Raw genomic sequence first — 16,844 nt, forward strand, 5'->3', positions numbered from 1 at the left:
CGGACAAAGTGACTGAATAAGATTCTTTAAAGGGGTGGTAAAACACATTCTTTTGAAGGCTTGATTGTGTTTGTGGGGTGCACTGTAACGTGTTCATGCTTCGTTTTAAAAAAAATTGCCTTATTTTTCATATATTTGACCTTTATTCTACACTGCTCTGTCCCTCCTTGTAAAACGGTCTGATGCTTTCCGGGTTGTAAGAAGCCAGTCCCTCAAAAATACGCAGTGGGCTCTGATTGGTTAGCTGGCCCAGAGTGTTGTGATTCGCTAACCGCAGTGCACGTCGGAAACGTCACGCCCCTTACCTTACCGGAGGCTGTTCAGTATTAGAAACAACGGCGTCAATAAAACCATATGAGCTCGAATCAGACCCAAAACATTTGAGTGAAGATGATCGAGCAGAACCTGTTCAGTCCTCGAGAGTAAAGACTGCGGATCTATAGTGATCGCTACTGAATGGCACTGTTACTTTTGTATTTTTAGAACGATTATAGCCAAATATCTGTCGCAAGAACTAACCCAAAACAAACACTAAGCACTGGCTTTAACTAGTAAGTTAGCCAAATCACACACAGAACCATGTTTAGCATGCCTGAAGATAAACAATACATAAAAGCTCTAATCAAAGAATCATTTACACTAATGCCAGGTTCGCTGTTGAGATTTTAACGTTAGGTGTTCGTCGGATAACGTTAAGTATGAATGAGCATTTAACAGACTGGTTTGCAGAACAGCGCTGTCATCTGTTTACTTCCTTGCTACAACCTATTACAGGAAAACACATCGATGAAAAATAAATCAGACTTACAGGTTGTGGCCCGTAAACAGCTTCTGTTTGTAAATCCAGCTTTCAGGACAAGCCGTTGTGCATATCCTGTATTGAACTCGCGAAGTTTGTGGAAGATTGTGTTGTCCTCCGTGAAATGTGCAGCGCGCGCGTCATGCATCCACGCACCGGCAGTGTTTTTTTCACGCAGCTGACGTTGTGCAAATCTGGTATTGAAATCGCGAAGACGGTGGATGCAGGGAGCCCTGCGCGCGCCTGATTCCCCGCTGACTCAAACACACGTGCATATAACATGCTGTATGTTAAACGCTCTGCAACGCACCCCCTTCCCTATGAAGGCTGAACAGAGCAGGTACCCCAGACCTGCAATCCGGATGAAAATAACAGCGTTTCTTCGGCATTGCGGCAAAAACACAGCCTACTAACGCTTCCCCGCGGCGATACAAAATTGCCTCGCCCCCCTTATTTCATATTCCCCGGAGGAGGGGTTTATGTAAATATTGGGCCTGGTGATGTCAGCAAAACCTGGGTGAATGTGTAGTAGTCCCTAGCGGCCGTTTGCTGTAGTCCTTAGAAACTGATTTCTTTAAAAGCAAATATCTCCCTTTGCTTTAAACTTTGAACGTTGTAACTTTGCAGATGTTGTTTATGCTCAAGCAGCAACATTACACGTTAGCTAAAGTTAGAATAGTGAAATCGTGGTTTACCACCCCTTTAATAGCATGACAGTTTGACAGCATGAGACGTATCATCTCTCCCCTGCCCGTTATTTTGAAAAAAGTATGTTTTACAATATTTTTGCAGTCCATTTCTAAAGCTAGACTTGAGCTAACCACAAAGCTAGCTAATGTCATGGCTATTAGTGGAAGACCGCTAACCTGTAACATGCGCTTGGAAATCACAACAAACTTTTTCTGCCTACATAAAGTAATTATTACTGTATTTATAACTAGTATATTTGTAGTTCCAGTCCCTGCATTGTAAGTTAGGCACTTGGAGTGAAGGAAAGTGTTGCTGACTTTGTTCAGACGCAGCATTAACGAGTCCCATGATGGGTTTACTGCATCATCATCAGTAGTAGATTTTAGAAGGCAGCAAGCAAATGATGATTGAAAATGGTTTGTTGTAGCTTGATGGATAGAATTAAAAGAGTGCATGTAAAGGGATAAGCAAGTTGACATTGTAATTAAGGTAACTCATATTTATACTGTATATAGTTTATATTTTGCTGTTATTGTTATTTATCAGAACTGAATATTTTCTTCCAGTCTTGCTCAGTTATATTTATGAAGCTTACCACATCTATTAATACTATATAGATTTTTTGTTTTGTTTTTGTTATTCTGTTTTCGTCCAAAGGACGTTTTATATCTTAAGTTTATATTTTTATACATTTTATTTATCAGAACTTTAATATATTTTTATGCTCCTCTCTTCTGTTGTAACAATAAAACAAACAAGTTTATTTTTAAACTGCATTATCATTTTATATTAGAGGCCGAGGGATCATGAATAACTACAAATAAGGGAAATCTGTTTTTTACGTGTTTCTGTATATATATATAATATAATATATATCGGAGGAACTTTGGATGGCCTGATCACCAGTGTGAAAAAATAAAATCACCCTGATTTGTCAAAGAATTGTTACCTATGATTCCAGGCAAGAAAAAGACATTAAAGAGTGGATTAAGGTCTGTCTGAAGAAACCAACAGTCTAAAGCTGTTAGAGCCCGACCGATATATCGGCGGGCCGATATTATCGGCCGATATTAGGCATTTTCCAAACTATCGGTATCGGCATTTATGATGGCCGATAAATGAATATAAAAAATAAAAAAAACGGACGAAACACCGCTCAACCACATTATGAGTGTTGGCGTTTCATAGTTTGTCCACCAGAGGGCACTCTACAACGTGCAGATTGGCAACACACCAGCTGATCCAGCTGAGCTGAGTCATGCTGCGCGCCGCGAACATTGCATTACCAACAGATCATCCATGAAGTGCATGGTAAGGTGGCAACTGTCACGAGACATACATTGCTTGAATAACAATTAAAAGAACATCCCCATCAGTTTTCTTAACTCAAATAAGCATGACAAAATTCGTGACTGCCAAGTCCAGTTTTGCTGTTACATGTAACGTTAAGCCAAGAGTGAAACGGAATTAGCTTACGTCAGGTTGTTACTGTATAACTTAGTTGACTGACTGTCAGTTTAACTCGGACAAAGTGACTGAATAAGATTCTTTAAAGGGGTGGTAAAACACATTCTTTTGAAGGCTTGATTGTGTTTGTGGGGTGCACTGTAACGTGTTCATGCTTCGTTTTAAAAAAAATTGCCTTATTTTTCATATATTTGACCTTTATTCTACACTGCTCTGTCCCTCCTTGTAAAACGGTCTGATGCTTTCCGGGTTGTAAGAAGCCAGTCCCTCAAAAATACGCAGTGGGCTCTGATTGGTTAGCTGGCCCAGAGTGTTGTGATTCGCTAACCGCAGTGCACGTCGGAAACGTCACGCCCCTTACCTTACCGGAGGCTGTTCAGTATTAGAAACAACGGCGTCAATAAAACCATATGAGCTCGAATCAGACCCAAAACATTTGAGTGAAGATGATCGAGCAGAACCTGTTCAGTCCTCGAGAGTAAAGACTGCGGATCTATAGTGATCGCTACTGAATGGCACTGTTACTTTTGTATTTTTAGAACGATTATAGCCAAATATCTGTCGCAAGAACTAACCCAAAACAAACACTAAGCACTGGCTTTAACTAGTAAGTTAGCCAAATCACACACAGAACCATGTTTAGCATGCCTGAAGATAAACAATACATAAAAGCTCTAATCAAAGAATCATTTACACTAATGCCAGGTTCGCTGTTGAGATTTTAACGTTAGGTGTTCGTCGGATAACGTTAAGTATGAATGAGCATTTAACAGACTGGTTTGCAGAACAGCGCTGTCATCTGTTTACTTCCTTGCTACAACCTATTACAGGAAAACACATCGATGAAAAATAAATCAGACTTACAGGTTGTGGCCCGTAAACAGCTTCTGTTTGTAAATCCAGCTTTCAGGACAAGCCGTTGTGCATATCCTGTATTGAACTCGCGAAGTTTGTGGAAGATTGTGTTGTCCTCCGTGAAATGTGCAGCGCGCGCGTCATGCATCCACGCACCGGCAGTGTTTTTTTCACGCAGCTGACGTTGTGCAAATCTGGTATTGAAATCGCGAAGACGGTGGATGCAGGGAGCCCTGCGCGCGCCTGATTCCCCGCTGACTCAAACACACGTGCATATAACATGCTGTATGTTAAACGCTCTGCAACGCACCCCCTTCCCTATGAAGGCTGAACAGAGCAGGTACCCCAGACCTGCAATCCGGATGAAAATAACAGCGTTTCTTCGGCATTGCGGCAAAAACACAGCCTACTAACGCTTCCCCGCGGCGATACAAAATTGCCTCGCCCCCCTTATTTCATATTCCCCGGAGGAGGGGTTTATGTAAATATTGGGCCTGGTGATGTCAGCAAAACCTGGGTGAATGTGTAGTAGTCCCTAGCGGCCGTTTGCTGTAGTCCTTAGAAACTGATTTCTTTAAAAGCAAATATCTCCCTTTGCTTTAAACTTTGAACGTTGTAACTTTGCAGATGTTGTTTATGCTCAAGCAGCAACATTACACGTTAGCTAAAGTTAGAATAGTGAAATCGTGGTTTACCACCCCTTTAATAGCATGACAGTTTGACAGCATGAGACGTATCATCTCTCCCCTGCCCGTTATTTTGAAAAAAGTATGTTTTACAATATTTTTGCAGTCCATTTCTAAAGCTAGACTTGAGCTAACCACAAAGCTAGCTAATGTCATGGCTATTAGTGGAAGACCGCTAACCTGTAACATGCGCTTGGAAATCACAACAAACTTTTTCTGCCTACATAAAGTAATTATTACTGTATTTATAACTAGTATATTTGTAGTTCCAGTCCCTGCATTGTAAGTTAGGCACTTGGAGTGAAGGAAAGTGTTGCTGACTTTGTTCAGACGCAGCATTAACGAGTCCCATGATGGGTTTACTGCATCATCATCAGTAGTAGATTTTAGAAGGCAGCAAGCAAATGATGATTGAAAATGGTTTGTTGTAGCTTGATGGATAGAATTAAAAGAGTGCATGTAAAGGGATAAGCAAGTTGACATTGTAATTAAGGTAACTCATATTTATACTGTATATAGTTTATATTTTGCTGTTATTGTTATTTATCAGAACTGAATATTTTCTTCCAGTCTTGCTCAGTTATATTTATGAAGCTTACCACATCTATTAATACTATATAGATTTTTTGTTTTGTTTTTGTTATTCTGTTTTCGTCCAAAGGACGTTTTATATCTTAAGTTTATATTTTTATACATTTTATTTATCAGAACTTTAATATATTTTTATGCTCCTCTCTTCTGTTGTAACAATAAAACAAACAAGTTTATTTTTAAACTGCATTATCATTTTATATTAGAGGCCGAGGGATCATGAATAACTACAAATAAGGGAAATCTGTTTTTTACGTGTTTCTGTATATATATATAATATAATATATATCGGCCGATATATCGGATTTTTAAATCACCAAATATTTGTATCGGTATCGGCCTTAAAAATCCTTTATCGGTCGGGCTCTAAAAGCTGTGCCAATAAAGAAAGCCAAAGTGTTTCTGACTGCTTTGCAGGTGTGCTATTATGTGCTAAGATGCAGATTTGTCTTCAGAATAAGCCAAATTTCACTCCAGTCGGTTGGGAAATCCAAGGACAATAGAGTAATGCATTATTTTGTGGTGCTCCAAGACTTACTCAAGGATAAATGTGGTTGGTTCAGCCAGTGGAAAAGATGTTTAGCAGTCTTAGATGGAAACACAGATTAGCTCTGCTGAGGTTTGGGTGATTTTTGCAGGGTTCTTTACACCTGCATAAGAGTTTTAATACAATTATGAATTCAATCTAGATACTATATCATCACAAATAATATTTCCCCCTGGGTTATCCACAACCATTTCTTTCGCAGCAAAAACACAAAAACATGATCCTGTATCAGTAAATAGCGGTGTACAACACTGTGTAACACAGACACTTCAACTGAGTGATGAAGCACCATCACCAGTTCACCACTAATGAATATCATCCATTCTACTTTGCCATGTTAAGCAACCTTGTCTACATGACCACAGGCATTGAAACAGCCAAACAAATCAGACTTCAAGTTTAACTAAGAGGAAAATACTGCAAGATTTGCCACACACCCCCATGGAATTCTTCTCAGTTTGAGGTATCCTACTGCGGCACTAAAAATATAGGATCAAAAAAAGTGCAATCATTTGCAGGAGGTGCATGTCTATTTACCAATATGTACATACAAATATATAGGATGATGGATTGTTGTGGCGGCTTAGTAATTTGCACACATGCTCTAATACATTAAGCTGTGCTGCTCAGGTGGACATCGTGAGTTTGAAAATGATCAAAATACATATTTTTTCAAATCTTTAAAATGTTTCCACCCTGTGATGTCAATTAAAGGGATAGTTTACCCAAAAATGAAAATTCTGTCATCATTTACTCACCCTCTCAACTTGAGGGTGAGTAAATGATGACAGAATTTTCATTTTTGGGTGAACTATCCCTTTAAGAGGTGATAGTCATTTACTGACATCTAGTGGTGACAGTGGATTATTGCTTGTCACTAAGTAAGCAACTGTATAAAAATAATGATTAAACTGGGCACTCAACTAACAGGATGATATGGAGTATAGCCAATGATAATGTAAGGAGTATTACCTATAGATAACATGCATGTTTCATATGAATGTCACTTAATTTTGTCTCAATGTTTTATGGTCAACAAGTATACAATATAATGTGTCTAACTTTCTGTTCAGGGAGTCTCTCTGTTGTTGTAACTGAGTTGACCCCCGGCAGTAAATAACCCATCATTTCTGCAAAGAAATGGAGTGGTGTCTTTGATACTGCGCAGCTAAGGAAAGGGAAGCACTTAAGATTCTAGCATGCAGGGACGCCGTGCCCACAGTTTGGTTAAAGTCCACCTTATATCCCTCACATGGCCAAGAATGCAAGTGTGGTTATTTGGACAGGCCCACAATATATACATTGGAATACAGCTTTTACTTATTCACCAAAAGAATATTTGAGAAAATCTGAAAAAGAACTAAAGAACAAAAAAAAAAAAAAAAGATTTCACACAATAAAAATCACAAATAACTGCATCAATTACATGGCTATTGTTTTCTATCAGGTCTATGCAAGTTGCATAATATACATGGGCTGCTACAATTATTTTGGTAAACAATTCATCTGTTGATTATTTCATCAATGAATTGGTTAATCAGATAAAACATTATATTCTGTTTTTATTTAAAAAACACTATTCTAATGCAAACTGAAAAGCACACTGACAACAAATATAGTGATTGTATCTATGTAGACTATGCGCTATGCCATGAAATCTTGTATGCCATATTTTTTTTATGTTATGTGCAAAAAGTATTTTAAAAATAAACCTTACTAAATAAACAGCAGCTTATCAGATGTTTTGAAGCAGAATGGCAGTTTAAACCACTTCATTGATAGTAAAGAAAAACAAGCACAAACTAAATGTTAACTGGTAAGAAGTAAAATGCAGAAATAAATACTACAATAGCACCTTACATGGAATGCCGCGTTGTTTGAAGTGTTTAATATAAAGCATCCTCATTTTTTGGGTAGCTCGGATTGCTCACTCTTACCGCAGCACATTTTCAGGTGTGTTTTGTACATAAAAAAGCGCTATTCAGTGCTGTAAAATAATGTGACTGGAGGAGAATTTCTGTGCACAGACTAATCAGTAATAAAGCTAATTGTCGATTATTTCCATTATCGATTATGCAATTTGTTGTTGCAGCCCTGTTATAAATCTACAATGTTATAAATCTACAATGCAGTATCACACAAACCTATTCAATCACAATAAGACGACAACAAATATGCCGACACAACATGAACATTTACCTGGACAGAGCAATGTTGCGTAACAACCTCTCAGTCGTCTCCGAGAGGTCTGAAGGCACCAGGATCTCTACAGGTTGTATTTTAAGTACCCTGGATTCCAGCTCTGAATGGGCCACATTATCTTTAAAACAGTCCACCATCACATCACCAATGCTTGGCTGGACCACCTGAACTCAAAAGGGAAGACAGGGTTGTAGTATTAAGCATTAAAAGTTAGATATATATGGGATTGTCTTAACCAACTGAAACTCTCTGTTGTATTACAATGACCAGACACACCAAGCCACAGGTCAGCAGTCAGCCAACGTTGGGCTGTCGTGAGCGTTTGTGTGTTCCACACATCGGCTGTAGTCGGGCTTACGTTCAACTGATTCAGCATGTTGAATTGGCGTCGGGGTCGTTGGTGAGAGATTGCTCTGATTGGCTGTTTAGTTTAGAGAACGATTCAGTGTACGAGAATAAAAGCAAAAGAGATGAAAGCGAGCAAAGAAGTCAAGACGGCACAGACAGAAGGCTGTTCTAACTTTACGTCATCTACCCTAAGGATTCCAATGCACTGATATTTTCATAACAACATGAGCTGCCTGGAATGAAGAAAGTGATCTGCATGAATTATATTTAAAATGGTACGCAAGCACTTCTTTGTTTACGGTTTGTATATCTGCAGTCCTAGTTTTAGTTTCCCTTTTTGAATGACGAATATAAACTATTGATACCTGCTGATATGGACAGCTATTTCCTTACATACAGACGCAAAACAAACATGCTATTTGGCAGTCAGCTGTAGTCTTTGCTGTGTGTTCAAGCACAGCTTTTTGTCCGAGATGCAGCCAACAGGACGAGACAACACAGTCGTTTTTTGTCGCCGCTAGTTCTTTGACGTCGACTTGGTGTGTCACGGCCAAGCTCACCAAACATCGCCAATTTCCACAATGATTTCTTACCACCATCCCTACGGTCAGCTCCTTGCTCTGTTTATCAAAACTCTCGCTCACACACATTAGATAGTGGTTGCCACTGTCCTGCACCACATCTTCAGCCTGCTCCAAATCTCCCAGCTTCAGAAGAGGATTCACATCTGAGAACAAGGCAATTAATTAATTAATTTCGGGTCCTGCAAGTTACCAATAAAAAAAAATTAATAGATACCCTTCAAAAGGTTGGGCTCACTAAGCCTTTTGAAAGAAATTAATACTTTTATTGAGCTGGGATGCACTAAATCGATCAAAAGTTCTATTTCAAATAAATTATATTCTTTTAAACTTTCTATTCATGAACGAATCCTGAAAAAATTTGTCACAGTTTGGACAAAAATATTAAGCAGCACAACTGTTTTCAACATCGATAAGTATCATGTGCAGTGCTGCTAGATGGGCGGTTTTGAATTCGATTGCACGGGTCAAAATTGGTTTGGGTGAGTTGACAAAATTTGTGCTGATTTGGGATCAGTTTAAAGGAACACGGCACTATTTTTGAAAATAGGCTCATTTTCCAACTCCCCTGGAGTTAAACAGTTGAATTTTACCGTTTTCGAATCCATTCAGTCGATCTCTGGGTCTGGCGGTAGCACTTTTAGCATAGCTTAGCATAGATCATTGAATCTGATTAGCATCTCACAAAAAAAAAAAATGCCTTAAAACTTGACTCTTCTGTAGTTACATTGTGTACTAAGACCAACAGAAAATTAAAAGTTGCGATTTTCTAGGCCGATATGGCTAGGAACTATACTCTCATTCCTGCGTAATAATCAAGGAAATTTGCTGCTGTACCATGGGTGCAGCGGCGCACTGATATTACGCAGCACCTGAAAATAACTTAGTACACAATGTCTTAGTACACAATGTCTTAGTACACAATGTAACTACAGAAGGGTCAAGTTTTAAATAGGAAAAATATCGAAACTCTTTGGTCATTTTTTTGAGCGAGATGCTAACGTTCTAATCAGATTCAATGATCTATGCTAAGCTATGCTAAAAGTGCTACTGCCAGATGTGGAGATCGGCTAAATGGATTCGAAAACGGTAAAACTCAACTGTTTAACTCTAAGGGAATTGGAAAATTAGCCTATTTTCAAAAATAGTGTCGTGTTCCTTTAAACTTGATAGGCTAATTGGTTAACAAGCAAAACGCAATTTGCATGTACTCCATCTAATCAGTCATGACATTACTAAACACACACACCCACTGCAGAGTAGGATTGTGTTGGTGTTGACGTCACCGACGAGCCCGCACTTTTAGCCAATCAAGAGCAATAGTAGGCAGACGTGATGATTTTGAACTTGTAGCTGTATATTCAAGTAATCGCTAAGCCAAAGTAGCATAAATATAAGTTGCAGCTACAGTAAACGGTGGGGGAGTGGCTCTTTGTAAATATAACTGTAAATCTGACATCGTCATGTGCACACTAGCATAATACAACTTTTAAACCGTCCAGACTGCACTCTAGTATACTCATCCGTCTACAATAGATGCTGAAAGAGGTTTGAATTTTCATAAATTTTATTTAGTGATCATTATTTAGTTTTAAGGAGGTAAATGCCCTTATAAACCTTAGTTGCCATGCCAATAGAGTTCTATCCCATTATTTTTGCAGTGAATGTTTTGTGCGGGTTTTGGATAGATTTTGGGCAGGAAATCGTTCACCCTTAAGCCTCAAGTGACGCTGAAAACTGTCATTAAACTTTGCCATCACAGGAATAAATTATAAGTTACCAATAAGTATCAATAATACATTTTTTGCTGTATTTTGATCAAATAAATGCAACAGAGATATTTAATACCTTCTCCCACAAGCGTGGATTTGGTGTAAAGCGCATGAAGTTGCCGTGTGAACAGAGAACTCTTGTTGGTGCTGGAGGCCTTGATGGCTGAAGTTTCGGTCTGCTTCACGACACCTACCTAAGAAATGATGCATGAAAACACTCTTACACTGACCGAAATCATAGAAAACAATAACAAAAGGGAGAACATAAGGAGAACATCCGTGACCTTGTAGCCCTGAGAGACCAGTCGGCGAACATGCACAAACAGGCGATGAGTAGGGATGCTGGCCGTCATGAAGTTATGGTCCAGATGACAAGTGATATTGAGTTCCTTTGCAGCGATCTACAAAAAAAATGTGGTACTTAGGGGGGGGAAACAAATCTGGTCCCAGTTTCACAGACAAGACTTAGATTAAGCCAGGAGTAGGCCATAGTTAAATTAGGACATTTAAGTAGCTTTTATAAATATGCCTTAGAAAAAAAAAAAACATTACTGGTGTGCATCTTGAGACAAAACAATGGCACTGACATATTTTAAGATGTCAGTGCAAGCTGCTTTCAGTTAAAACCACTCGAACATCCATTTTAATCTGGCACTAGGTTTAAGCCTTGTCTGTGAAACCGGGCACTGGTTTCTTAAAGTTTACTTTGCACACCATACTTCTTTTATTGTCAAACATTATGACAACAGGTCAGTGCCACTACATTAAAGGGATAGTTCACTCAAAAAAATCTGCATCAAGCAAACACTGAACTTGTTTACCATATTTAATGAGCTCTGTGCATATGTTAATGAAATCTGTTCATCATATAAAGCAATTGTGTCTCTTCAGAAGATTTGAATTAAACCGCACATATGATATTACTTTTTTAATGACGTCTTTATGAACTTTTTGTAGCTTGAAAGATTTGGTGGAATGGCCTATCTGTCATCCATCTATTCTTTAATAGCGTAATGTATCACGTAATGTCTGATAATTGTGATGGGCTGCTCTAGTTCTTACCTCTGCATCCTCACCAAAGAACCTGTACTTATAGCCACACTCAACACAAAGCACTGTGTCCACATGTTGCTTCTTGATCTCTATGTACTGTTCCTCTAAAGGAGTGTATATGGATTTGGTTCTCCTGTTGGGAACGCCAGGCTCTTCTGAACATTTTTTGCTGATCACAGTATTCTTAGAAAACTGACTAAAGGAAAACTCCTGAAAACAGAAAGATGAAAAACATCATGCGTCTTCATTACAATGACAATGAGATTAGTTGAGCCTTTTGCATTTTCATTTTTAGACAAATCAAGTAGTTTAGAAATGCATAATCTGCAATAACAGAAGATAAGACAAAGAACACTCTTTCAATGGGCAACTCTGAAATATACAAGTATTGCTTATAAAATCAAACCTGTGTAATCTTAATAGGCTCTTCTTTGACCCCTTCCACCAACTCAGATGAGCTGTTTTTCATGATTGTATCGTGTTGCTGCATGGACGAGCTCTCAGCTTTTCCTGAAGGCTCCACCTCCATCTTTATACCCTGATCACAGACTCTGCTCTCTGAGTTCCCTGGGCAGCTGAAATCTTTAAGCCTTGTCAGGGTGGCATGGCTGACACTGGCTCTGGGGGAAACCATCTTATCTGTTGCACATATGAGAGAAGGATAATTAATATGCCAGCAGGAATTACTGAGAGTGACGCATTATCAGTACATCTTATGTTTATCATGTACTGTGGTTGTGTTATGCCTTACAAACCTAATTTTATTTAGTTTTCTGATGTTTTTAAAATTGTTGTTTAGTGAACATATATTTACGCATATATACACTATCAAGTATGGGTCGATTTCACTGAGGACAATCCTCCATCAAATAACCTCTTCTAAATTAGAACAGGTTTTGATTTCATAGCTTTTATTGTTACATTACAGCTGTAGAATTTACAATTTTAAAACGTCTTTTTCTTGTCAACAAACCGTGAACCTTTCTGACATAAAAATTGCTAAATTAAAAAAAAGTATATATAAGTATATAAATAACACAAAAAGTCTTAAGAACAATTACAAAGAGCACAAAAAAATGTATTGTTAAAAGGTGCACTATGTAATTTTTCTGTCAATTAGAGGTCGCCTGTTCAAAACAAAGGCGTATTTTGATGACACCGCGTTTGAGCGCAGAATCTTGGAAGTCTTCACCTCACAGCCGGTGGAACAGAATCGGGATAGGACTCGAGCAGAAATCATGTTCATTGATGCGATTATTAATAAGATGAAGGCAACACATGCCTCGTGAGCAGCGGGACTTTTATTTTGACACAGTCGCCGGCGCCACTTCCGCTTTTCCGGTCATGAGTATGAAGTAACACAGCTCTGTTTATCATATTAGATACTGAGTGTGTTGAAAATGTTATGACGTTCCTCTGTGCAAAATAAAACCGAGGGTAACGCAGATATGACGCAATCGACAGGCGACTCCCTCACACGTCCCGGTTCCTTGCTTAAAATAGCAATTTCTCACAATTTACAAATAGTTGGAAACATTTGGGATATTGTAAGTACTCAACTGAAAAAAATATATAACACTGGCCTAGTGGTTTTTGGATATTTTACTGAATTTTTTTTACATAGCACACCTTTAAGCTCTGCCGAAAAAGACATTTTTACACGTTATGAGATCAGCATAAACAAGCAGTGTCAGTACATCTTATGTTGATCATGTATTGTGTTTTTATACCAAACAAACCAAGAGATTAAATAGTTTTTGATGTTTTGAACGTTGTTTAGTCAAGTGTGTTTGAAAATTCATAGCTTTTGAGTTATTATAGCTGTGATAATTCAACATTTAAATGTTTTTATTTTGTAAAGAACATGAACCTTTCTTTCGTTTGTTATAATATTGTAGTTCGCAGAAAAGTTATATATGTAAATATATATAAAATAAACGTATTATTATTATTTCTGACGTGAACGTGAAACTTTCAGACATATACAAATTGGCTAAAACAATAAGTATATAAAAAATAATGGTGGGTCAGTGAAAAGATCCATTTCGAATCTGAAGAGCACAAAAACTGTTGTTGAGCCCTGCTTAATCTAAATGCCAGAAAACATTCTTACATCATATGAGATGAGCATAAACAAGCTACTTTAAAAGAAAATGTGTAATGCAGTTACACAAATCAGCTGACAACAGCAAAAAGTCCAATAAACATAAAATGATGGCATGAATGCTGAATATCCTTACATGTGCTGGGGGTCACCGTGCACTCATCATCTTTCTCCTCTTCAACATTGTGAGTGAGTTTGGGTCGTTTCTCTGAGGACATTCCTCCATCAGATAACCTCTTCTAAATAAGAACAGGTTAAGATTTCAGTCAGTGCTGCTTTGAAACAGTGCTTCGTGCATGCGATTAACTTGGTATTGTTGACATGGCTCTATAATGGGACAGCATAATTCCTTACAAAGTAAACAAGCTGTCTGCTGAATATAAAGCTCTTACCTTTCCTCTGCCTTCATGGCGTCGGTTTTGGCAGTTAATCCCGGGTCGGTCAATTGGTTGAGATTGATCGCTTGCACTTGTGAAGAATTTGCTGATAGTTGTCTGAGTGCTGGACTTTTTGGAGGATTTGGATGCAAGCACGCGTTTGGCAGTTGTATGCATTTTACAGCATTATCTGATTATTAAACCATGGCCTGCAAGACTTACTTTGCTGTTTGAAAACAGGCCCAACTCTGATGATTAAAAATAGTCTCTCTCTAAGAGAAGAGACTAGTACAGCTGATCATGTTGGCGCGTGAGTGATGTACGTCCCATTCTCGCGCACGCGAACTGACTGCTGTACTGCAGAGGGTGAAAGATGCGCTGCATGTGCGCACTCGCTGCTGTAGTGCAGCGGGGAAAGCGGCGTTAGATATGCGCAGTCCACGATTTGTAATCACAAATAGGCCTACTGATTTAAATCAATAAACACATTGAATTAACCATGGTAAAATAACTGCCCCAAGTGGCTTGCTATTATACAACAACATTGACAAAACACACCATAAATAGTTATTAACTTTTGCAAACTATTATCGTAAATACTTTTGTTTACATTATCTTAAATCTCTACAAAGTTGTATATATAAGTATATCCAACTTTACCCACATATATACACTATCAAGTAAAGTGATATACTACTAGACTATATAGCAAATCTTAACTGTTTCAGTTTGTTTATCATCGTCAAAATGTAGGCTAAACTGTTTTCGACCAGCTCTAATCTGATAAATGTGACTATAAGGAAGGAACATATTAAGATATTATAAATATTAACATCATCTACATTTTAATTTATTTAATCTTGTTTTTTTTTTACCTAATCTATTTATTTATTTTAAAAAGCACTGCTTATCTTTAATAATAATAATAATATAATTTATTGTCATTGTTAGTACAACGAGATTACATCAGTCGACAGTGCATTTTCATAAGGTGCAAGAGATCAACAGTAGCACGTCATCATAACATAACAGGGCAATTGACATACAGTAGACCGAGAGTGGGGAGTATGAAGAAAAAGTGTGTGTGTGAATATGTATACTGCAGCGATGCAAAGTCCAGTTCTCAGGTATTGCAATTGGTGGATAGTGTGCATACTAAATAGATTAAGTTAGTGGAGGGGGGAGAGGGGAACAGTGTTCATTCAGCAGTCTGACTGCCTGGGGGTAAAGGCTGTTAGCCATTCTGGTGGTCCGGGCTTGAAGAGACCTGTACCTCCGCCCTGATGGTAGCAGACGGAACAAGCGGTTTGCTGGATGGAACCTGTCTCTCATGATGTTGTGTCCTACGTAGACAGCGGGAGGTGTACACCGTTTGACTTATCTCTAAACTATTCCAGGGTCGGACCCCCTTAGGCTCTACCCCATAAAAACCTCTGCCATGAGTGACATTTCACTGTACCCATCATGCATCTGCTAAATGTATAATGGGGTTTATCTCCCCAGCATTTTGTTCACTAAAACTATTAAAATACTTTTCATTTTCATTTTCTGTAATAAAACTACAGTTACACTTTATTTCATTTGAGGGTTAGTTGCATGTAAATATGCATAATTTATTGTTATTACAATGGTAAGTATATGTAACAAGGACAGTAAAATAAAGTGTTACCTAAAGCTAAAATAAAATTATATAAATATTAGATGAAAAACTTTAATTAAAGCTATATAGAAATTGGGGCTGACGATTTAACACGTTAATTTAATTAATTAGTTAGCCTATGGAAAAATGAAGCGGTTAAAACGATTTATCTCTTATGCTCTCCTCCCTTACCTGTAAAATCCCCTTCCCTCATGGGTCAGAATGACCCGAAGCCCTAAAATTATACTTATTAATTTTTTGTCCGGAAAGCTTTTATCATATCATTATTTATTTGTTTGGAGACATTTTGTTGTTTTATTTTATTTACCTCTAAATGACTAGATTTTATCAATAATTTTTATGTAAATTGAATTATATAACACATTCTTCACATTCTTTCATTTAAATACAAAATAACTCTCCATTTCATCCAAAAACTTGTTAAAACGACTCAAAAAGTCTTACATTGGGTGTCTCTGCTGACCTCTTGTGGAAGAAAAAAATATACATATATATAACATTTCATGACTCTTGCCACTAGATGTTGTTCACTAGATAAATCAATCGGGTAAACCAATGATTCAATGGCCCATTCAAAAAATGAAAATACTGTTTATTTACATTTACTCACACTCGTGTCGTTTCAAACCTGTATGTTTTTCTTTCTTATATATTTATTTATTTATATTATATATATTTTAAAACTAATACATATGATAAAAGCACATAACAAAATGGCTAAAAATATACAATTAAAATGAAAATCTAAAATAGCCTATAATTCAAAATTTAAATAAATATTATAATAATACATAAATAACACTAAAATAACAGTAAAGGGACAGTTTCACAGACAGAGCTAAGATTAAGCCAGGATTAGACCTTAGTTCAATTAGGACATTTAAGTAGTTTTTATAAACATGCCGTAGAATAAAACATTACTAGTATGCATCTTGAGACAAAACAATGGCACTGACATATTTTAAGATATTTCAGTGCAAGTTTCTTTCAGTTAAAACAGCTCAAACATGCAGTTTAGTCTGGGACTAGCTTAAGACTTGTCTGTGAAACCGGGGGTGAAAGTAGTATCGCTAAGCCTCACTGAGTGAACTGAGGTCCTACTGAGGTCCCTT

General features: G+C 37.6%; 1 protein-coding gene across 1 annotated transcript in view; it reads right to left on the reverse strand.

Moving 5' to 3' along the window:
• The window catches only part of msh3 (mutS homolog 3 (E. coli)), a 115,292-nt gene extending 100,832 nt beyond the window's left edge, over positions 1 to 14,460 (reverse strand). Inside the window, exons 1-8 of the mRNA XM_079814060.1 lie at positions 14,088 to 14,460; positions 13,832 to 13,934; positions 11,998 to 12,230; positions 11,601 to 11,801; positions 10,823 to 10,939; positions 10,615 to 10,732; positions 8,779 to 8,912; positions 7,835 to 8,001 (exon numbers count right to left, since the gene is read on the reverse strand). Coding sequence (XP_079670186.1) covers positions 7,835 to 8,001; positions 8,779 to 8,912; positions 10,615 to 10,732; positions 10,823 to 10,939; positions 11,601 to 11,801; positions 11,998 to 12,230; positions 13,832 to 13,934; positions 14,088 to 14,249 — 1,235 coding nt within the window. The 5' untranslated portion in view covers positions 14,250 to 14,460. The remainder of the gene's footprint in view (positions 1 to 7,834; positions 8,002 to 8,778; positions 8,913 to 10,614; positions 10,733 to 10,822; positions 10,940 to 11,600; positions 11,802 to 11,997; positions 12,231 to 13,831; positions 13,935 to 14,087) is intronic.
• Between the last annotated feature and the right edge of the window lie 2,384 nt (positions 14,461 to 16,844).

Source organism: Gobio gobio (genome assembly GCF_949357685.1).
Source record: "Gobio gobio genome assembly, chromosome: 4".
Taxonomy (NCBI): Eukaryota; Metazoa; Chordata; class Actinopteri; order Cypriniformes; family Gobionidae; genus Gobio; species Gobio gobio.